At 36.3% G+C, this 23,705-nt stretch overlaps 1 protein-coding gene across 5 annotated transcripts in view; it reads right to left on the bottom strand.

Annotated features, from left to right (window-relative positions):
- LOC134533032 (receptor-type guanylate cyclase Gyc76C-like) overlaps window positions 1–23,705 on the bottom strand; it is a 319,162-nt gene that overhangs the window by 14,897 nt on the left and 280,560 nt on the right. For all 5 annotated transcript variants that reach the window (XM_063370183.1, XM_063370184.1, XM_063370182.1 and 2 more), the window contains 9 exons: window positions 21,137–21,377; window positions 13,709–13,855; window positions 12,035–12,234; window positions 11,687–11,858; window positions 8,707–8,873; window positions 6,049–6,336; window positions 3,772–4,032; window positions 2,918–2,989; window positions 137–302 (listed from right to left, as the gene is read on the bottom strand). In XM_063370183.1, coding sequence (XP_063226253.1) covers window positions 137–302; window positions 2,918–2,989; window positions 3,772–4,032; window positions 6,049–6,336; window positions 8,707–8,873; window positions 11,687–11,858; window positions 12,035–12,234; window positions 13,709–13,855; window positions 21,137–21,377 — 1,714 coding nt within the window. The remainder of the gene's footprint in view (window positions 1–136; window positions 303–2,917; window positions 2,990–3,771; window positions 4,033–6,048; window positions 6,337–8,706; window positions 8,874–11,686; window positions 11,859–12,034; window positions 12,235–13,708; window positions 13,856–21,136; window positions 21,378–23,705) is intronic.

Below are 23,705 nucleotides of genomic sequence, written 5' to 3'. Positions count from 1 at the left end.
ATTTATTCCCCATGACAAAACAGTGCAAAACTGCAATGGGGAATGTCCAAGAGATTGTATTAAATAAAAATTCCCCATTGCATGAATCATTTAAAGAACGTGACAAGCGGTTCATTGCAACACGCAGGCCACTAACTTCTATATATCTCGAAGTCTCCAACGCTGTCGCTCTCTGCGCAGTGGCGGAGGTCGTGCAGCCCAAAGTCGGTGACCTGCAGAACCCAGCGGCTGGTCACCACGCAGTTTGATGACTTCAGGTTCCCGTGGTACGATAGGGCAGAGTTGTGGATGAATATCATGCCCTGGACAGACGCACACACTTGTGTTTATTCTGGCTGTGGAAACTGCTTAGGTTACAGTTGATACCAACTACAGTGCATCTCATCCTTAGATTGCAGTGTACATTTAAATGGGTATTTACTTTATCTTTTCAATGCACGAAATCTGCTACTAGCGCTGTCCTTGTTTCTGTGTGCTCTGTTGCCAGATTGTTGCCAAAGAGCGCAATATAATGAAAATTTGTTTAATGTATCACAAAACGTTCTAAGGTAAACTTTATACTGAGAATTGTTGAAATACATTTTTCTGGTGTGGTACACAATCTAATTATTTCCATTTTTTTTTTTTTACTTTTAAAGAGATTTAATTGAAAGACAAAATTTTGGTTTCAACCTTTTTTCAAATTTTGTTTATACCTTTACTTTATAGAAGTTTTGCTCTTTTCAACATTGCACAACCTTTTATAGAATGCTTTGTTATTAATAGTGACTTACTGTAACAAATTGTTTCTCCTGTGAAATAATTCGTTATAAGCATTTTATTATTTTTTTCTGTCAGAATAACTGAATGTAATGATACTGTCGGTGGACACTTTTTTATTGTCTTTTAAAAATCAATCAAGAACTAGTATAGTTAAAATAATGTATCAAAACTTATGATTGATGATGGTAAACAAAATAAAACTTAATTTTAACAACCCAAATAGTAACAATCTGGCAACAGTGTTCCCAATTTACTCTGTACTGCAATATGATTGTTAAATAGACTTAAGACCGAGTTCCGATAGTCTTCAGGGATTTGAATGATTTGGGGTTTAACTTATCATTAGGGACAAGATTTTATGGTTTTATTTAAGTCAGTTTTTAAAACAGAAGATTTCGGTTTTATAGTTTTTAGTTTTATACACTGTCTTTATTCAATAAAAAAAATAGTGCATTATTCCGCATTCATGAATCTAAAATATTTCTTAATATATTTTTTTCAGAAAAAATATTTACATTTTTACTGACACATGATGCACTTATACAATAATATTGTTAGTAATAAAGTTGTCTAAAACAAAACTAATCAGAAAAATTAAAATAAATATGCAAATATTTGCGTGTTTGAAAAATTTGCCATCATTAACATAAAAACTTATAATAAAAAAGCAATGCAAGAGCAAACAATTTAATAGCAATTTTTTTCCAATCCATTTTTTTCATACATTTTGGTAAAAAAATTTAATGCTAAATAAATTACATTCAATGACTTGACCATGGTAAAAGATTTAAATTTTTTGTAATTTGAGTTAAATGCTGTCAAAATGTAGATTGATTTCATGTTTTTAGTTACATTTTGGTGCTGAATAGTGTAATAACTTGCATTTCTGTGTTAAATGTTGTAGGTACTGACATGCTTTGCGGTCAGGGACGTCGGAACGTTTTCATGAGTGGGGGGGTGAAAAGATGTATCACACTTACCTCAGACCTAGAGCGGGGGGTCCGGGGGCCCTCCTCCGGAAAAATTTGGAATTTTAGATGCAAAATTGTGCTATTTAATGAGTTTCCGAACCAAAATATTAAATACACCATTCCAAGAATTTGATGACGTAGTATGTATTAAATACTACTGTGACAGTAGGTGTATTACAATTTAAATAAAATACCATCTAGGAATTTGCAATCATTTTACAGTATATTGACAATCAAAAATTTGATTTTCTAATCAATGTGATCACCAATACAACGTTTGTAATTACTGGTTGAGAAAAATACTACTAGGACCAAACATTTACTCTGGGAAAAGGAGGGGGGCGAAATGCTACTCTCGCCCCTGCTGCCCCCCCTGTTCCGACGTCCCTGTTTGTGGTGTTATCTCGGTTTTATTGCAATATACTTATCTTCTAAATTGGCATCATTAGAGGCAGGAAAGTGAAACCATAAGCTGAGGCAGCGACGGAATGAGCGATTTGAAGAATGGCAGTGCAGTAGCAAAATGTTTCAATAATTTTCATTCTCTATGAGAAATATTTATGTAATGAGAGTTTTCGAGGCCCACCCGGGGAAGGAGGGGGGAGGAGGAAGTTGATGAATACACCCTTTAATTTTAAGCTAAAGGTGATAATTGGTAAACCACACATGTATTGATGTTCATATGTATGCATTTTAAGTTTTTTAATACCTTTAAATTGTCTCCACATAATAATACTTTCAAGAACAAAAGTATGTTGCTATCCAAATAAAAAGTATGTAAGCCTAGATTATTGATTTGTTTATCATTTGTTAATGCTGTTGCTATAATAAAACCCAAAAGTTTATTAAAAATGCAAATACATAATTTTAAAAAATTTAAAAATGTAACTTTTAAACTCTTACTAAACAGTGCAGAGCAGGTGAGGTCTGTAGATATAAAGATCATTCAGGTATTAAATTTATTTTTTTTGTAAACATTTGTCTTACACTATATTTGTTCCTCAAAATTTAATTTAAAATCAATAAGATTTAAATTTATGTTTGCAATTCAATTGCAACTTACATAGTTCAACATGACTTTCTAGTAGCATATTTTGCATACCAGTAACAAATTTAAACATGTTATTTCCTTAATTTTAGTTATGTACACATACATTTTAACTGCCAAGTGAAAATATTATTACCTTAATGAGATCGTGAACTAAAGATGCGATGAACATGTGGTCTAATTTAATGTCGTCATTTTCTATAATGTCCTGGAACAGAATACGTAATAATTTAGCACTTGTTTCTGATAAATTAAATTTTGTAACAAATGAATTAATAGCATTTATATAAAATAATAACTAAATAAACACACAAATTTTCTAGAGAGAGTTGATGAATTATGTTATCACATATTCTCAAAACTAAGATAAAAAAAAAAAAAATACACAACTTTCTTAATCCAATTTATAATAAAGTAACAAACAGGGATGAGGTGGATGATTGCCATTTCAATTGAGCTAAAGCGTTTGACTCTGTAAATCATTCTATAGCATTTTAATTATTGTAATATTAAACATTACTTGAGTATGTTTTGTTTCCATGTGTCTATGTGTGATAAGTGTTGGGTTTAACTTGTTTGTGGTATCTTATGTCTACTTGGTATTGTCTGTTGGTGGTGCCTGTCTCTTTGGTGGTCCCTACATGCAGATGGTTCCTCCTTTGTGGCAATGTCTGCCCGTATGTAGTGTCATCTGTCTATCCTACATTGCAGTGCCCACAACACACACAGTTTTTTTTTGTCCTCTCAGTTTTATATTTTGTCTATTGTGTATTTCTAAAGTTAACTAGCCTTAACTGTTGATAGCCTTGTTACAAACAAAAAATAAATAAAATAATAATAGTAAAAAGTACACAACTGACACACTCTTTTTTACAGGCTTACAACCCTTACTTTCTTATGAAACTAAAGAAGAATCAAAATTGAAATATGAAAGCCAGCACACGAATACCTAAATTATAGAATCTTAACCAAGGAAATTATGAAACTCACGTAAAGACTGCCTTTGGCACAGTAATCTGTGATGATTAGCACCCTCATGGGCTCGAGGCAAGCTCCGATGAAGGAGTTGATGTTGTCGTGTCTAATGTCCCTCAGTATCCGCATCTCCTTCATCACGTCACGGCTCATGTCCTTCTTCTTGGGGAACTTGAGCTCCTTGATGCGGACGGTGACGCCCTTGTACAGCCCCGTTGCTGCGAACACCTGGGGCCCGGCTCTCGACTCGCAGGACATGGCACTCAGCAAGCTCGTCTGCACCACAACGTACAACACTATTCTTAAATCAAGCTGTACAAGGGAAACAAATACAATACAAACTAAAAAACAAACACTGAAAAAAGTTTTTCACTATATAACATTTCCATGTATCACCCATATTTACCGTAGGCATTTTATTACAAATCAAAAGTTTCGGGAAGCACGGAAATTTCATTACAGATTTAAATTAGTATTTATTTATTTATTTATTTATTTATTTATTTATTTATTTTGCCGAGGGTCATTTTATTCTCTCGCCCACTTGCCCAATTTCTTGCACCATATCAATGCCTCTTGTATGAGCCCCTCAAAGAACTGCACTGGAAAATTACAATGAACTGTCAAGTTTCCAGGATATCAGTCTTGACACAGTCCCAAGGTATTTTATCGTGCACAAACTGTTAACGAGAGGGAATCAAGGAAATACTGACACAGATCAGTTGTGGAAGAATTTAAGTTACACACTTAAAATTTAACTTTTTATAAAGTGTTACACACACACACATATTCATGCACTATCAAGCATTTAATAAACATTAAATACAACGAAAATTCTTTAATCCGGCAAGTTCTGGACCATAGCTTTGCCAAATCAGTGATTTTCAAAATTTTTGGATGTCTACATACGAGGCGTGTCCGGAAAGTAAGTAGTGTTTGGTCACTAAAATAATAAACTCATGGATAAAAAGTTAAACCAGTTGACAATAGTAAATTTTTGCATTTTGCTGTAATTGTTAACTCACGTTTCATTAAATCAACCAAAATGAAGCCCATTTCGTCCCAAAAAGCAGTAGTCATAATTTTTCTGATCGAATATGGAGATTACTTAAACTTTTTCCAGAGGTGTTTACAAAGCGCCTGTACTTAGGCTACACACATTGTGTATTCGAAGTCCATGATGCCTATGGCTGAGGTGTCCACTCCATTCCCAGGCAGCGAACTTCTATGCAGAGGGGTTAAAAAACTGGTAGAGCATTTCGAAAAGTGCTTGGAACTGAATGGCAACTATATGAAAATGTAATATAGATATGTAGTCAACTAAAACTTTCAATAAAACTTTTTTTTCACGAGTTTATATTTTTTTTAATGACGAAACAGTACTTACTTTCCGGACACGCCTCATATGTAGTTTTAATGGGAATACCAAATGTGAATATGTGAAATGTGAAATACAGAAAACAGGAAAAATTATAATGAAATTAAATCAGACAGTAACAATTAACTCTGAATGAACTGAACATACCGGCAGTGCAGTGGCCAAGGTCAGCAGCCGGAACCCACAAACAAAACCTGATCACGAGTGGCTCAATTTGAGCCGGATTACAGAACAGGCTGAACCATATAATTAAGGACGTTAACTAGAGGTGGCAGATGGGGCTTGTGTCCCTGTCGTCACAATTGAGTCGGCAGAGTAATTTTTGCTGCAGATATCTACTTGAATATTGTAGTGTAAGAACACAAAAAAAAATGTTGGAAGGCAGACACACTGAATTATTTGTATTGAAAGATACACACATGTATATCCTCAAATATTTTAAAACTGGTATTTTTCTTGTACTATCCAACTTGTGATGTATTAAAAATTTAAAAAAAAACTGCAAATAAATTTATTTACCACCTAAGTTAAATCAAAGAAATATTTGAAATAGTGGAATTTAATATGTGATGGGAGATACATGGTGTTGTCAGGAAGGTTTTGGTTTGATTTTTGAGAAAAAAAAAAAAAGGGGGGGGGGGGGGGCATCAAGATGAGTTCTTGGCCCGGGTGGAAACTAGTCTAGTTATGTCCCTGTATAGAATACCAGGTTAAAGACCTTTCACTGAAAATAACATCAGTGTAATAAAATTACAAAACATGCGCTGCAGTGGTGATACAGTAATAAAGTTCCTTGCATGTGAAGGTCTAATGTAATGTGAAACTGGCTTGCATGGTTTTTTTTTTTTTTTTAACTGTATTCTGTGGTAAAGAGCACCATCGCTAATGAGATTCTTAAGTTTGAAGAGCAGTACCTTACTTGGCGACGTGACTATGTCATTGCTGAGATAGCCCCTGAGATCCTGGGGGTCTATCTTCCACAGCAGCCCCGCTATCTCCTGCTCCACCTTCCACTTGCGGTACACGCTGAGCGTGGTCAGGGAGGCTATCAGCAGCACGCCGCTCAGCACGGCGGCCGCCACGATGCTGTTGTGCAGCGAGTTGGACTGGCAGTGCTCGTTGTCGAAGCCGCAGCTCGGCTCCGCGTCGGGCTTGCCGCCCCCGGGCCACCAGATGTGGTTCGGAGAGATCAGCTGGTAGTCCTGCGGCAGCAAGGTCGGCACTTCCCAAACATTACCATGCAACTCTCTGTCCCACCAACTCCAACACAGGCAGCGTGCAAGCTGAATGCAGCACAACAGAGTTTCTGCAGCAAGATTCGGGTAAATAAAATATATTATAATACACATGAATTATAACAAATATTAAATACTTCAGTAAAAATAAAATAATATTAATTTTCATTTCAAATGTTCCTTATATATATATATATATATATATATATATATATATATATATATTTACCGTTGCTTTAGAAACACCGCCACTATATGAAAGAAAAAAAATGCAAATTTTCAAGGCGAGCTTAATAACTTTATGCACCATGCTGGAACTGAATAAGAGCCAGTGTTAGAAAAAAAGACCAAAAAGCTCTAACTGTTGGATTTTCGGCAAATTCACTTCACGAGAAGATGCTAAATGCCTACGTTTCTATGGAAATACAAACAACTAATTTTTTTAAAATATTCATTTATGCGGTGTTTCTTAAGTGACGATATAAAATTTATTAAAAAATTTATGTATAAAAATTATGTGTAAAGTGAGAGCCACTGAATTAAGCAATATATTTAGGGTACTTTAATAAAAAAAAGGTAAGGAAGTGCATCAGTAGAGACTCTTATATGTCCACCCTCTTAAGCATCAACCCCACCATCCCACCTTACTAACACCAAAACACTCCCGACTACGTGGACCCCTTAAATGTACATTTCCATGTAATCTGGATAAATTTAGGCAAAGAACATTAACACATAATTTGTGTGATAATCACAGGCAAAGGTATTGCTTTAAATAAGAATCATAACTGTACTGTAAAGTGAGTTTGTACTGGCTGGGACATTATGAGTCAAGCTGTACAGTGAAACCAAGTAGACATATAGTGTATGTTTGAAATGTATTTTGCTATGCTTATTAAAATGAACATTTTCTGTTAGTAATATGTTTCACCCAGATTTTTCTTGAATTTTTCAGTTTTCCAGAATTTTCATTATCCCTAAAAAGTTTTTGTTCCAAGTGATCCGACATAAAAATGACTGTACTGTACATGATAAAAATATTACAAAATATTATCAAGATGTAGGTAATGAAATAATAAACATTTCAGTGAATAAGCATTATAACTCTTTTTTCTTGGTTGAGCATATTTAATGCACTTGCATATAACAGTTAAGTCCATGTGTTATTGACAGCCAATAACATGCTGCTTCCTATGACAGCGTCCCACACGTGTTGAAAAAGGAGCTCAGAAGCTTATCTAGTGATTTTTAGCATTAGCAATAAACACTAAGAAACTGTATCAAGAATAAGTTGCAGACAGCAATTGAAGAGCTTTTAGTAAAAACAACCATAGTTGAAAATTAAATTTTTCAGAAGCAAAAAAATTAATCTTTTTTGTTCACTGATAAGTAAAGTGACACTCATACTATAACATTAATAACACTTTGTAAATGCTCTTTGATGTTTTAATCAACAATATTTACTAACTTTCTTGGTTCTGGACAAAGGCTGTTATTGCCTAAACAATTTTTTGTGAGTATACAAAAATTATAAAATTATTTTTTATTGATTGATTATTGATAGAATAAAATAAATCAAAATGTAAAAAACTTCAAGTGTTAAAGAAATATATATAATTAAAAAAAGATCCTTATACTAAGAATAATTGTTATTTTTGCTTAAGATACTGTGGACAATGGTTGTTCTTGCTGAAAATATGTGAAAAAAATTTTTTTTTTGCTGAACTAACCATATTTCAGAGCCTTGTATCACACAGACTACGGTTATTTTTGCTTTAACATTTGGTTCTGTGCATGCTCACTAGGGACCACCACAGGATGGACCAAAAAGACAAAATAAAATTTTTTGGACTATGGTTGTTTTTGCCAAAAGCTGTTCAATTTAACATAAAATCAACTAAAATTACCAATATATTTCACTTAATGCTTTAATTCTAAACAGGGTGCCTTTCATGGCTCATAGTTTAATTTGATTAGAAATCGGAACAGAATCCTAAAAAAAAAAATACAGGTGAAGCTGCCATACAGTGAAGTCTATCGACATCCTCAAACAATTCAACTTCAATAACTTTCCTACTATTTACCAAGTTCTGAACAAAGAGTTTACTTCAATTTATTAGAGTTTAGTATAAATTTATGATAAATATTACAGATATACAGAAAACCTTCAATCAATATATTCAGCATAAACACACAGACAATTTGTTTTATTTTACAAATCTAGACAATGCAGTGTAAATTTGTTGCATCATGTAACACATTTTTTTAAACTTAAATCTAAAAACTACAAAAATTAACTGAACAATGTTAGCATTAATTTTCTTGTAAAATACTCACAATGTTATCAACTCCTTTAACACGGCGAAAGCTGGCTACAGGGACCATGTGATACATACACTGGAATTTTCCGGGATCAGTGTAATTATACTTTTGAATCGCCAACACTGAGAAGTTTCCTTCTGAGTCCCCATTTTTATCTAACTTGATTGTGGCTCCAGTAATACCTGCGAGGATGAAAACATCTTAATAATATATGTTTACTAATGGTCCCCAAAATGTACACAAAAACGCTTTTCACATTCCTACCAAGACAATTCAAAATGAAATGCTGCAAGGTACCAGGGAATAGAGGAAAATAACTTAAGTTTTACTCCTGAGACTACAATTTTCTTCATTTAATTATTTGTGCAATTTACGAAATAAGAGTACAAACAACAAACAGCCTAATTGTTTAAATGTGTATTGTAAGTTTTAATGCCAAACAAATATTTATGCTTGCTGCCTGCAGATCATATAAGTCCACATTAAGATACACCCAAAACTGGCCTGAGGCCCATTACAGTAATTCAAATTCGTAATTCCCACTGATCCACACCTCCCACGAGTCTAAACGGTGTAGCGCCCGGTGTAGAAGCTGTAGTCACTACCACCATTAGAACGATTTGGTTGAAATAACTTCCAGTAACAAGAAAGCCTGGTTACTGTTTGGTTGCCCTTTGGTTGCATAAGTAATAATACAGCCCAAGTGAACAAAGCCAAGGTCTTGTTGAGGCTCGAGTCTTGCCCATAATTTTGGGTTTTGTTAGAAATATTATTAAATTATTATTCATACGAAGATATACGAATATGCTTTAGTAAATTTCAAATTCCTGGCATTTTACAGACATCAGTTAGGAGGTAGTAAATACATATTTGGTGAGAGAATGATTAAACGAATACAAAATGGAGTACCATACACTAAGATAAATAATAGAAATTTCTTAAAAAATAATAATGGAATGATAGCAATTAAAACTTAAATAATGTTTAAAAAACTGATGTCCGGGTCTACACCCATCTGAGCCTGATAATGACATCACTCCAGATAGCTCTCCTTATGGCATTTTGAACACACCGCCGGCGATTCATGTGAGCGCGTGAGTGCGTGTGTGAGCGCCGCGAACGTCTGCAAAGTAAATGAATGGTATCGTAAACATTTTCTTTTAAGTCGATAGTTACTTTCATTTTTCAGCTACTATAGACAATCAGACGTTTTATTCTTTAAATAGCATTCAATTACAACGGACCCGAACCACAACAGACCCGGACTGCCGAAGGCCATTCCATATTTTCATTCCATATTTTAGGTTTTGAATTGTAATTGTTACGGAAATTATAAAAAAAAGGCCTAATTAATTGTATGTATTGTAATTTTGAGGAAAATATTCGTGTTTTAAATTAGCGTATATCAGCGGCACGCCCCGGGTTCGCATAACGGGACTAGAGTTTTGGCGCGATAGTACTGTTACGATTTTTATAATTTTGGGAGAACTAGTGGGTTCGTAAAGGATAGCCCAATTATGTATTTTATTACAGTTTTATTAATTACCAATATTTACATCACTAATAAATAATCTTACTTAAAAATGTTTATTCTCAAGTCGCTCAGTGTCTGTCAAGTTCCACAGTCCGCACTCCTCACTGGGCCGCACTCCTCTCGGAACTCACGCGGTACACCCCGCGGAACTCTTGTCGCCAAAAACCTGTCGCCGAACTCTCGTCGCCCCAAGAACTCCCGCGGAGGCCGGCGTCCTTGCTTGAGTAGTCTATGGCGCCCTTCTAGAACTGACGAGTGCAGTTGGGGCGAGTCGCGTCATGCCGCGCCGACCCGACGCCCGAAGCGTCGAGAATAGCTTCGCTCGCTCACGCCACGGCACGCGGAATTCCCAAGGCCGCTCAGCGATAGATAACGGCGCCGAGGCAGGTCGTCACGCGGGGGGCGGAGGGGGGACGGAGGGGGTTGCGACGACCCTTGTGGCATGCCTTACGTCAGCGAGCCGCACGTGACCGTGCAGGGCTGCCAGCCAGCTCCGAACCTGGCATCGCGGTCCGGTCTCTCGCGTTCGTAACAGTACTGACGAACCAGCTCGGCGGCCATGTCTCGCCCCAGTCGCCGCCCGAGGTAGGACGCTTCCAGCACTCCGAGGACTTCACCGTTGGTAATATCTGAGCCAAGTGATTCTGTCTGCCGTAATCAATCTCAATCGTTTACGTTCATCCTCGGAGCCTACCTCGAGGGAGGGGGGGGGGGACGAAAGCATAATTAATTAATTTTACAGGAATTTGTCACCACCGCGAATATTCGGTAGAGATGGTTCGAATCTCCGTAAGCCGGTCACAGTTTAATTTCTTACTGTAAACACTGTACGAGGGACGTGTGTCGAGCAGCGTGTAATAAACCTCAGTTTCGCCTGCCTCGTGTTCGCCTCGTTGCCATGACCACGTGAGGGTGCCTGCCGGCGTGTGAGACGCCATAAGAGCCCGCTGCGGTACCGATTGAAGCGTGCCCGACGCTGAGAGCGGGCCGTGTCAAGGGGGGTTCGGGCAGATTCAAGGGGGTTACGAGTCACGCCTCACACGGGCCACGTCACGTCACGTCCCCTGGTCCGCGCCCCTATGCACGGTGGCGCCCATTAATAAATTCTAACATCTACCCAACAACGAAACCCCAGGCCACGTCAAATGAAGAACAAAACTACATCTTGGTTCAGCAATAAATTGTACCCATTTTTTTTTCCATATTGCTAGGACGCCAATTACAATCAGCCTGTTGCAAGGCCATCGGGTGAGAGGCGTCTGGAGGGCGGGAAGGTGGGGGGTAATTTGCAAGTTCCCCCCCCCCCCGGATGACCATTTTTTATTTAACGCTTAAGTCTACCCTGATGGGACGAAAATTACAAGGTTATCTATCATAAATATAATATTTTTCCACACATTATAACTAAGAACAAAATACAATTTGGTTATGATAACAAATTTGTAGCTTAGTTCAACTTACTTTCATACGTTTGACCTTTCATAGTCCCAATAATAAGCGTACCATTTCTTGCGACACTCCTGATTAAGTCTTCTGTCCGTTCTTCATCAGTGTAATTGGAAAGAATGCTATGCAAAGTATTTGCATACAGTTTCACAGAGTCATAGAGGTACGCAGCATAAACAGAAATAAACTGGAAAAAAAATTTAGCAAGTTAACCACAAAATTTAATTTATGTTAATATTATGTACCTAATAGGTGAGTTAAAATATGCAAGATCTTTTGATGTATTCTAAGAGAATGAATGACAGGTTTCATTTTTGTAACCTGCCAAATAGATACACCATTGTAACCTGTTATTACTCTTACCTTTTGGAAGCTACTGTGGATAAACAGTGGAGGAAGAGGGAAGTTGAAAGGCGGTTGAGTGGTGTAATGGCGCACACTACTTGTGAAGTTTTCGTAGCTCTGAACTGGAGGCGAAGACACAACCACAAGAAGCGACCTCGCACGCTTCAAAAAGTTTGGATCCGCAAGGCAATTGTAGTCCGCTACCAGAAAATCAGGATCTAGAGAGAATAAAAATTAAGTGTCAATTGAATCACACAATTATTTCAATTAATTAATAATTCATACTCTGCTTTTAAAAATTAAAAAGCTATTTTACCCACGGAAATGTTCTAAATGCTGTTACTGAGTGAATTACAAGAATTATAGCAGTGACATATTATATTTTTATATCAGTGGGGGAAAAAAAAACTGAAACCTAAACTATATTCCCAACTCTTACACATCATTTTAATTGTTTAAGCAGTCTCGTCCTTTAGTTACAGATTGCACATATATGTACAGACCACATTAAGGCTAAGTGCGGTTTTTAAACATTTCTTACATTGCTTTAAAGCTATAAATTACCTGCTAATTGAATAGTAGGAAAATATACTTTTTTTAAAGAATGATAATACGATCATGGTGATAATGGAAACACCAAAAGTAATGCTAACATTATATTTCTTTTTGCCCACTATTGCTAAGTAAGAAGATTAGAATGAATAATAATTTGCCTACTGGATTGATATAATTAACACTATTTACTATACTTTATCAAAATACTTTTTTTTTAATTTTTGTAGTGCTAGAGCATTAACAATAACTTTTTTAAGTTTTTAAAGTCTGGAAACTGTAAGTATAACATTGGTTACACTATTATAAATAGTGTCCGCATCTATGGTCAATGGCAATCGGAGCTACTAAATGTAATAAACATTTTTCAGGGCAAATTGTGAATAAATGTTTAAAAGTTCAAGTTGGTAAAACCATATCTAACATTTATCAAACAAATGCACAAGTATAAACTTGAAAGGTTAATTAACAAATTATGTGGAAAAATAAAACTAATGGAGAGCATAACTATCATATCTTGAATTTAATATAGGCATGCTTTTGACATTACTTTGCATGTTTGGTACAAGAAGGGATGAGATGAACAGGCAATAAGAGACTATATTAAAACCTAAGATGATATATATAAATAGTATCTAATAACTAACCAATTTTTCTAAAGTCAGAAAAATAGTAGTCATAAATAAATTAATATCCATTATAAAGCAAATATTATCCAAAATTACTTATTCTTATTACATGAAATTGTAATTAAGAGTAACTCACCTTACTGTAAAAAATTATTGATTTATTGCAGGGGCGCATCAACAAGGGGGGGGGCAAGGGTATTTTGCCCCCCCCCCTCCTGAAACCTTGAAGTGGGGGCAAACGGGGGCAAAGAAAGTGCTGTGTAATCAATTTTTAGATAATAAAACTGCTTAAATAGCACCATTTTCCACCTTGAAATACAAATTTTCCCGGGGGAGGACCCCCGGACCCCCCACTTCAATAGGGCATATTAACCCCACTTTGGAAATTTAGTTGTTGCGCCCCTGATTTATTGTAAAGTAGAATATGAGATTGAAAATACATTGACTACAAGGATAAAATGTTAATCACTATGATAACAGACAGAAAATTATGTTGAAGAAAGAAACTTACTCCACAAATAACGCAGCGCCTCTTTAGGTGTATATGAGATCATATCGACATGGATGACCATGTACTCTCCGTGGTCAAACAGCTGCGAGGCTTGCATTGACTGCATCAAGTCAATAAGAGAACTTTTTGAGCCAAGAAATATATAAACTGCAAGAAGAAACCACCAGATAATATTGGCAAGTTGCAGCACATTATATATATATATATATAGAACAATTTAGTAATCATACATTTCTTTTTATTGGTGGAAGTTGTACAGAAAATTGCAAATTTGATGCAGGTTACAATTTTAAATTTTTTTCACTAACTTTTACCCTTCATGGTTTAAATCACGAACTATAATAAAAAATAACAGCTTTTAATATTGACTAAGATTAGACATTTATTTTACTGTTGAATTAGGATACACTTATGCTATAGCTCACCTTTTCATAATTGTAGCACAAGGAGTCTATCCAAGCTCTATGAATTATTTTTTGTGCAGACGTTTTTGTAATGCTGCAAGAAACTATTGAATTTGGTTGTGACTTTATAATTTTATTGTTCGAAAATAAAAAGTAATTATGCTTATTACAGGTTCAATGCGTAGTTTAGCAAGTCAAATGGTATAGTATTTTTTTTAGGTAAGTTCGAAAATGTTTTTTATAATGCTGCAGAAGGTTTCAATATTTAACTAAATGCAGAATGTTATCAAGTTAACTTCCAGAATAATACATATAGTTAATTTAACTTTTAGCAGAAAGAGATTTCGAAATTTCGGCAAGTAAAGATACATCGTAGGCAACAGGAATGGAGAAAAAGGGAAAGTTTTGATGAGCACTCTGGCAACACGAAATTTTACCTCACGGTAATTCGTTATTTATACATTGGAGTAGGTGTATATAGTTTGTTCTGGGACACCGGCTCATGGCGCGGGATTCAGGGATTCGAGGCGACCATCTTGGATTTCGTCACTTCCGGCGGCCATCTTGGATTTCGTCACTTCTGGCAGCCATCTTGTATTTGACCTTTGACCCCGGCGGCCATTTTGTTTTCTAGAACATTCCGCCATTTTGTTTTTCTAGAACATTCCACCATTTTGATTTTAGACTTCACATCGGTCATCTTGAAAACCTTTAGTATTCCATTTTAATGAAAAATCAAAATTTATAAAAAAATCTTAATAAAATTTTAATTTAAAAACTTTACTTCGTCATCGAGCTCCTCACTCCTGTGTGTTGCACTTTTCGTTACGATGCCATCATCATCAAGATCCCCACTCCTACCCATGCATTATAGTCTGCTGGAGGCAGCCATCTTGTTTAGTGGAGACCGCCATCTTGATTTTATCTGATGGATGTCGTCATCGGGTGTAGGTTTCCAAAGTAAGCTACGTTAGTGTATGTAAGGTCGAGTTTATATTTCCTACCAGTGTTATGACCCTAATAGACCAAAAAATTAACCAATTATGTTAAAATAAATCACAAAATCCACAAAATCCACAGTCATTTTGTTGTTGTGACGACCATTTATTCTTAAAGACATACAATGTGGGTAGGGGTGTGTTTATATTTCCCAACAGTGTTGTTATGAGCCTTATATACCAACAATTTAAAAAAATTCACAGTCATTTTGTTTAAGACCGCCATTTTTTGTTAAAGACAGTCATTTATGATGTTTAATTGTATAGTCTGAGATATATGTTAACATATATCGAAAGAATCATCCCATAGTTGCGGATGCAATAGTTATAGTAATGATAATTTTTTTTTAAATTATTTAGTTAATTAAATTTATTTTATCCATTATACACCGTTCAGGATCAGGAATTTTTCAGAGTCCTCACTCACAAACAATATTTTTATTGATTTATCTTCTAAGCAATAACATGTTTGCGTACTAGTATTTAAAAAGCTGTATGGAAACAGATATTTTAATGTTTGCATATAATTTCATTTTATTTTTCAAAACAAGTCCATTTTTGCGTACATGTGTTTAAAAAGCTGCATGGAAGCAGATATTTTAATGTTTGCGTATATATTTTCATTTCTCAGAGAAATATTTAAATAGGATTACCTTGAGGAATGCAGGTGTTATGTTAAAATAATAAACAGTATGCAGGTTAAAATTATATTTTTTTAAAATAAACTGGGGGCTTTTCACAACCTAAAATCCTCAAAAAAATAAAAACTATACACATCAAACGAAACTATACAACAAAAACAGAAACCATATAGCAAAAATTGAACTATACAGTAAAAAACGGAAACTACTATACGGCAAAAACGGAAACTACTATACGGCAAAAACGGAAACTATACAACAAAAACGGAAACTATAAAACAAAAACGGAAACTATAAAACAAAAACGGAAACTATAAAACAAAAACGGAAACTATAAAACAAAAACGGAAACTATAAAACAAAAACGGAAACTATACAGCAAAAAATGGAAACTATAAAACAAAAAACGGAAACTATACAATGAAAACTGCAAGTATGCAACAAAAAACTGAAAATATACAACAAATGGAAGCAACAACAACAACCAAACTGCCAAACTATTTACATCCAACATATAACATTTTACGTTTCAACTTAATGTCTGATCGCTTTAGTGTATATGATGCAGTTACAACACTCACCTCAGCCATTACCTACTGTCGCTACGAGCAAAGACATTACCTACTGCCGTTACGAGATGCACTTCATATCAAATGAAAATAGTATTTTTTTTTAAGTCGTGGCAAGAAGTCGAAGTAAATAAAATATAAATTTTTTTAACACTATTTAATAAAAAAACACACACTCCTTCACACCATCTTCTCCCCCTTGTCAACACAATACCATTCAGAGGGCGTTACCGACCCCCTTCACAACACCCCGCTCCGCAGTACTTTCCATACTAGCCATCAATTACTCTGTCCACGCAACTATACAAGCATCACACAGCTCCAAAGTCGATAATTGAGGAATAAGTACCTAATATCCCCCCACCACAGCAGCAATATCCTCCACAGTCAGAGTGGAGGTGTTCACAGGTACATCTGCGATGTCTTCCCTGGACTCTTCGTCTTCGTCCATCGCAAGAGCTTCTTCCTGGCCGCTAGCCTCCTGACAGCACGCATAGAACTCATCTCAACAATCTTATCATAGCTGGCACGACACATGTTACTATCTCTGTTGATAACTACGAATGATACATCCTAAGGGTGCAATGGTTCAACTGTCCCCGCCCCTCTACCCTTTCTATTGCAGTCTTACACCCCTACATACATTGTATGTCTTTAAGAATAAATGGTGGTCACAACAACAAAATTACTGTGGATTTTGTGATTTATTTTAACATAATTTGTGATTTTTTTTGCTCTATTAGGGTCATAACAACACTGGTAGGAAATATAAACTCGACCTTAATTACACTAACATAGCTTACTTTAGAAACCTACACCCGATGACGACATCCATCAGATGAAATCAAGATGGCGGTCTCCACTAAACAAGATGGCTGCCTCCAGCAGACTATAATGCATGGGTAGGAGTGGGGAGCTTGATAATGGCATCGTAACGAAAAGTGCAACACACAGGAGTGAGGAGATCGAAGACAAAGTCAAGTTTTTAAATTAAAATTTTATTAAGATTTTTTTATAAATTTTGATTTTTCATTAAAATCGAATAATAAATAAAGATTTTCAAGATGGCGGTTGTGAAGTCATAAATCAAAATGGTGGAATGTTCTAGAAAAACAAAATAGTGAAATGTTCTAGAAAAACAAAATAGTGAAATATTCTAGAAAAACTAAATGGCGAAATGTTCTAGAAAAAAATGGCCGCCGGGGTCAAAGGTCAAATCCAAGATGGCCGCCGGAAGTGACGAAATCCAAGATGGCCGCCTCGAATCCCTGAATCCCGCGCCTTGAGCCGGTGTCCCAGAACGAACTATATACACCTACTCATTGGTATGGTTTGAGTACCAGTACTGCGTCAATTCTGAATCCCGCTGTTCCGTCATACGTTTTCTTCATTGGATATTAACAAAAAAAATTCCCTCTATGGGTACATTATGTACACTTAAAATGTTACGAAATGGTTTCGTTTTTTCTTTGGGCGTAGGATCAATGTTAATGAAGATTACAGATCAGATAAATAGGCTCTGGTGTCCTTCAAAGAAAGGAGGAAGCAACTCAAACAAATATCTCAAATTGTGAGATTTGCACGAAAACATACAGTAAAGTGTCTGTGACAACTCTCAAAGTACCATACGAATTCCCCAAAAGCCAAGGAATTCAAAACTTTTAATTTCAGAAAAAGAAAATAAAATAAATTATGGCTTATGTTTTCTGGGACAGACACTCCTTTATTCTGATTTGACTCCATGCCTTCCGGCACCACAATCAATGCTGGTGCATTTTGCGGGACTAGGGGGGCATCTTAGGCGGGCAATTCAAACAAACGTAAGAGCAAATTGACAAGTGGAGTCTGTCTGAATCATGATAATACTCGTCCTCACACAGCACTTCAAACCAAGGCACTTCTAGAAAATTTCAAGTAGGAAGTTTTGTGATCATCCGCCATGCAGCACCCTGTGACTTCCACTTATACCTTTACCTGAAGAAACGTCTTGCAGGAAAAAACTTCTACGACGATGGTATCACAACTCAAATTGAAATGTAGTTTTGACAACAGGTGGTAAACTTAAGTGACTGTGGGATACAATGGCTGGTACCCATAATTAACTAATGCTTGGACTAAGATGGCGACTACCATGGAATATATTATTAAGTAATTTGTAATGGACATTTTATTTATTAAAAACTTTTTGATTGAGTAATCAGCACTGAATCTTTACTTTTTGAAACGCCCTCCTATTTAAACAAAATTCTGAGTCAAGTATATATGGCATTAAAAATATAAATCTTTGGTTTCACTTGACTTAAGAATACAAAGAATTTTATCGAACCATATATATTTTCTAAATACATGCATAATGACAATCCTCTAAATGGCATTTTGTGTACATTACTTAAGACATTTCTGATGTTTAAGTCCTGAAACAGGTTTTTTACACTATAATACTTAATACTGCATACCTGGCCAATTATTATTAATATGGATGCTACGACAACTCAAAGATTAAGTGTTATGTACAAGGTTTTAATTACTGTATAGTACTAAAACCTAATAAAACAGTTTCCATCAACTTACCTGGTACCATAAGAAAATGGTTCATGTATCCAAAATTTGAATTTATTCCCGACTAGAGTGTGACAAAGTCAACTACTTATTTAGACCTTGTAGGGTGCAGTTAATCCAGCATTTTTGATACCGCTATTTGCCAAATAATCGAACGTAGACATAGTTTTACCGAACAACCAAATATGGAAATGTGAACTGTAACACGCCATAAAACCCGAGAATCTGTACCGAAATGAAAACCGTCAGTAACAGTAACCTTTGAAGGAACTAAAAACTCGGGTAGTGCAATAATTTGACCTGGCTCAATCGATGCTAGATTATAGTATCTGCCGAACCACCATATGTTGGATTAAAGACCTTCTACTGCATCACCCACTATGATGTGTTAAATTCATTCCCTTTTTTATTTTTGTTTTCAACTAAGTTCTACCGACTTGGCGACAGGTTTCTGCAAAACATACTCTCAATCACATTTTACGTGCAAACAGGGGCAATATTTTTAAAAAAGCATACATGAGCAAGTAGAGCTTTCATTCCAAACCAGGTTACTTTATTTAAAAATCACAGTTTTGTTAATGAGCAGAATAGGAGGGGTGGCACACAGGCTGAGTGGTCAGATCATTCCCACAAACATAATCAGGTCTCATTCCGGACGAATTTTCTACGAGAGGGTGAAGTGGCGGACGTTGCTGTGAGCTGATGGGTTTCCTTGGGGTTCTCTCATTTCACCCACCAATGTGTTCTTTCGCTGTCCCAACTTATCATTTCACACCTCATTCCAATCTAACTCAATGTTGACAAGATGTTATATCATAACTATATTGTTCTTCTGTACATTGTTGCTTGATCTATTATGTCTCCAAGTGCATAAAATTTTTTGTAATAGTATATGGAAGGGACATCATGATAGCTATTCTGTAAATTAAAACTAGCTGTGATGTAGCCTAATGGGTTTTAAGCTGTGAACAGCAACATTATTCACAGATGGAAATGCAAACCAAAAACCGTGAAGTATTAGAAGGAATTGGCCATGGTAAAACGAAGGAAGCACTCCAAAATTTTGTACAGCATTTTTTTTTGGGGAAGCCGTTGAAATAAGAATCAAGAAGGTCCAACAAGTATTAAAATCCAAGTTCTAAAGTAGTGTGTCTTACTACTGGGCCACCTTACTGAATGTTAATTATAATTTCTCTTACATTTCACGTTAAGTGTTTCTATTAACGACTGTTAATAGTAGCAATTTAGCTATCACCATTTATGACAGATGCATTAAACGAGGGATTATCTGCTTGGTCACGTTCCCGTAAGGTTGTTATTTCTGACGCTCCAGACATGCCAGATAATTTTGTTATAATCAATGTTGGCACCGATTATATAATACTAAATTACGCCCAACTTAGAACATTCTTTCCGATGGCTGGATATTTTGGTACGTAATTCTATTTTAACATGTTAAATAAAACACAACTTTTCTTCCTATTGATCAGCCTTGCGTGCATTTGCATAATGTTTAGTTTACATGAATGGAAATACTAATCATATAACAACCAAAACCGAAAATAGGTGTCTTAACAAAAAATTATTTTCTGTTAAAAAATTAATTTTCAAATTTAATTTGATCCGAAATCCACTTTCAAAATAAAACACTGACTGTGTTTTACTGTTATTCCGTCAAAAAATAATTCGTAACCGTAAAATCAGATGAACGCGATTTACCCTTATATATATATAAAAAAAAAACAGGTGCCATGGCGGTGCTCAATTGTGACCCTGTCCTTCGTATACATCACTATCGGCAACGAATGCAGATATTAATAAACTGACTACTTGTAACCCTCCCTTAACATCACCACATTTTCAGGATCTACTTTTGCACATCGTTGTAGTTGGGCTGTTATAATTTCCCATTCTGTTTTTTGCATGACTGAAGGAGAACTAGAATGAATGGATGAATGAATGAAGGCCTACCGTCTCATCAACATCAGGGCCATCAAAGATGACTAGTATGGGGGGGGGGGGGCGGGAAGAGACAAGAACGGAGAATCGGCGGGAGAAACGGAAGCACCCAGAGAAAAGTCAGACACGTTTCCCCGATCGTGAAGAAATCCGGGTTCGAATCCCGGTTTGTCACCTCCGAAGCTGAACCAGCCACGGCGACACCGGGGGGAGGGGGGGGGGGGGAACGAAGCCAAGCACGGCCGCAGCCACAATGTCTTAACTGATTTAACGGGACCGTCGGACGCGTGATACGTACTTCTCGTTCTATTCTGAGTTTCTTTAATGACCTCGTACCAGAAGCCGCTCTGGCAGCACGCGTGCTTCTGCTCGCAGCAGGTGTGCTTGTCGACGACCGTCTTCAGGTGGCTGACCGCCATGCTGTTGTTGAGGGCCTTCTCGCGAAGGGCGTACGCCACCGGCAGCCACCGCTGGTCCGTGATGACGGAGAAGGTGTTCCAGTTGTAGTAGCGCAGCAGCGAGATCAACGAGTTGGTCACCTGCGCGGGGCCAAGTGAGGGGGGGCTCACCACACCGCGGCTCTAAAGCTGGGTTTACGATTGATTTCCTTAAGAATTATAACTTTAACATCGAGCACACGATCGAGTCAAAACTACATTTTCCAGTTTATGATTTGACACAGAAGTCGTTAATTCCAACCAATCACAGCACAAAACACATGGCCGGCCATTGTTCGTAATGGAGAAGCAGGTTTGAAATAGGATATTGACAAATGGGATATCTATTTTTTCGAAATGGATAATGATTACAAATTACAAATATATACGAATTCTAAACCAAAAAAAATACTGCCTCGCTCGGTACAATACCAAGACATAAACTTCCGGCTGAAAAGGTTCCGGTTTGTTGTGACTGGTAGCTTCCCTTAAGTCTTAACGAAACATATAAAATATAACCAGTTCTGTTAAGTCTTAAGTCATCATATGGTTCGCACACGACCCGTCAAAATTCACACACGACAATCATAAACCATTCCACTAGTTTACATAGAGTCACATGGTAAGTACACGACTAAGTCTTCATTCTTAATTCTTAATTTTCAATCGTAAACCCACCTTAAGGCTGGCTTCACCGTTGAAAACACAAGCGAGCAGGCCGTGCGCACGACTTGTGCGAAGTCGGTTCACAATTGAAATCTTACTGCTGATTTCAGCCAATGAAATTTCGCGATGTATCCGACATCTGTTGGCAGTTTAAGTAACTACGTCAACTACCAAATGATTATCCCGTGACATCTGACCAGCAATTTGTTTGCAGTTCTTTTTTTCAACATATAAATAAATAAGGGTTATAAAAATTTTTGAGTTAACCATTCTAACCACGACCCATTTTTTTTTTGTTGAAACATTTTGGTACTGTCTTACTAGCATTAATTTTTAAAGCAGAAATTACAACCGAGCATTGCATTATCTCAACGATTTCTAGCCACAATATGATTGATAAATACAAACAGTTCTCCAGTCCCGCCAAAATGGCTTCCTAGTCTACTCTCATTGGTTGTTGTGCCACGTGTCCGTAACAGGAATAAAATATATTAATTTGGCTCTCATGCGCACGACCGTCCTATGCGCTATTGTGAATAAGTAGGTTGGGAAACGTGGCGGTCAAAACTCGTGCGCAAGACCTAATGTTACTGTTATTTGTTCAATTGTGAATCCAGCCTAAATGGTTAGCGACATAGCAAGTCTCAACCTTAGTCTGCAGTAGGTATTTACTCTTTCTTTCCAATGCACAATTTCTGCCATACATGCACTGTCTTTTTTTCGGTGTGTTCCATATAATTTAACATTTATAATGTTGCCTATTTTGGAGCAAAGTTTCTCGTGTGAAATAGATAATGTATTTAGTATTAAGCATTGAATTTATTTGATGTGTAAATATCTTAGCTCTCGGTATACGGCATTTGGTAGAGTACTTTCGTGACTATGGAACGGAAGTCGATAAACGGAAATGCGTAACCAAGGTGAAGCGTCTGCTTGAAAGTCTCAGATGTGCATTTATTTATTACTTCGATTTACTACTAGAATGAAGCCAATATTGCTTACACGCTTGCTTACACCGTGCGAACGAACTGCATCGTAGCTAACAATGCGCGCCATTTTGTGTTATGACAAAATAATGTGAAATATTACAAAATAAACTATAAGAAACGACTGCACTAATTACGTTTGGTTGTTGACGCAAGTAGTTTGCCATAAAAAAAAAAGTGAGATACTATAGGAACCTAAACACGCCAAACAGTTTTTATGCTATTACAATTATTTAACGTGTAACATTAAAAAATATTCAGTAACTTTAACGAATTCTCCATGCGCAAAAAAAAAATTGTGATGGTATCTTCAAAATTGTTTATTTTTAATTGAATAAAAAAATTGTCATGGCCTGAAAACTATCGACACCAAGCTACAAATTAACGTTATTTTACACGGGCCCATGACCAAAGTACAATGTCGTACAAACTGAATGCCGCGTGTCCTAATATAAACACTGTTCAAGTCGTCGGCGGCCCTAGACTTTGTGGGACCCTGGGCTATTGACTTTTGAGGGGACGTAATGTATGGAGAGGAGCCTAACCGAGGCCTGAGAAAATGGGAGGGGGGATGGAATAGCCTCCAGAAAAAAAGGACATTTGGGGAGCTTTACCCAGAAAAATGTGAAAATTAAATTCATTGAAACCACTTTTTATCTTAAATTACTATTATGGTTTTCCTGATTTGGCTGAAGTGTGGTAGATATTACTTCCTGATAAATTATACTCGGGTAGATTTTTGAAAGGAAAAAAAATGCTAACGAAATAAACTCTGTTG

Source organism: Bacillus rossius, chromosome 6 (assembly GCF_032445375.1).
Source record: "Bacillus rossius redtenbacheri isolate Brsri chromosome 6, Brsri_v3, whole genome shotgun sequence".
NCBI lineage: Eukaryota > Metazoa > Arthropoda > Insecta > Phasmatodea > Bacillidae > Bacillus > Bacillus rossius.
Note: the sequence above shows the minus strand (reverse complement) of the source record. Positions and strands in the feature narration are given on the sequence as shown.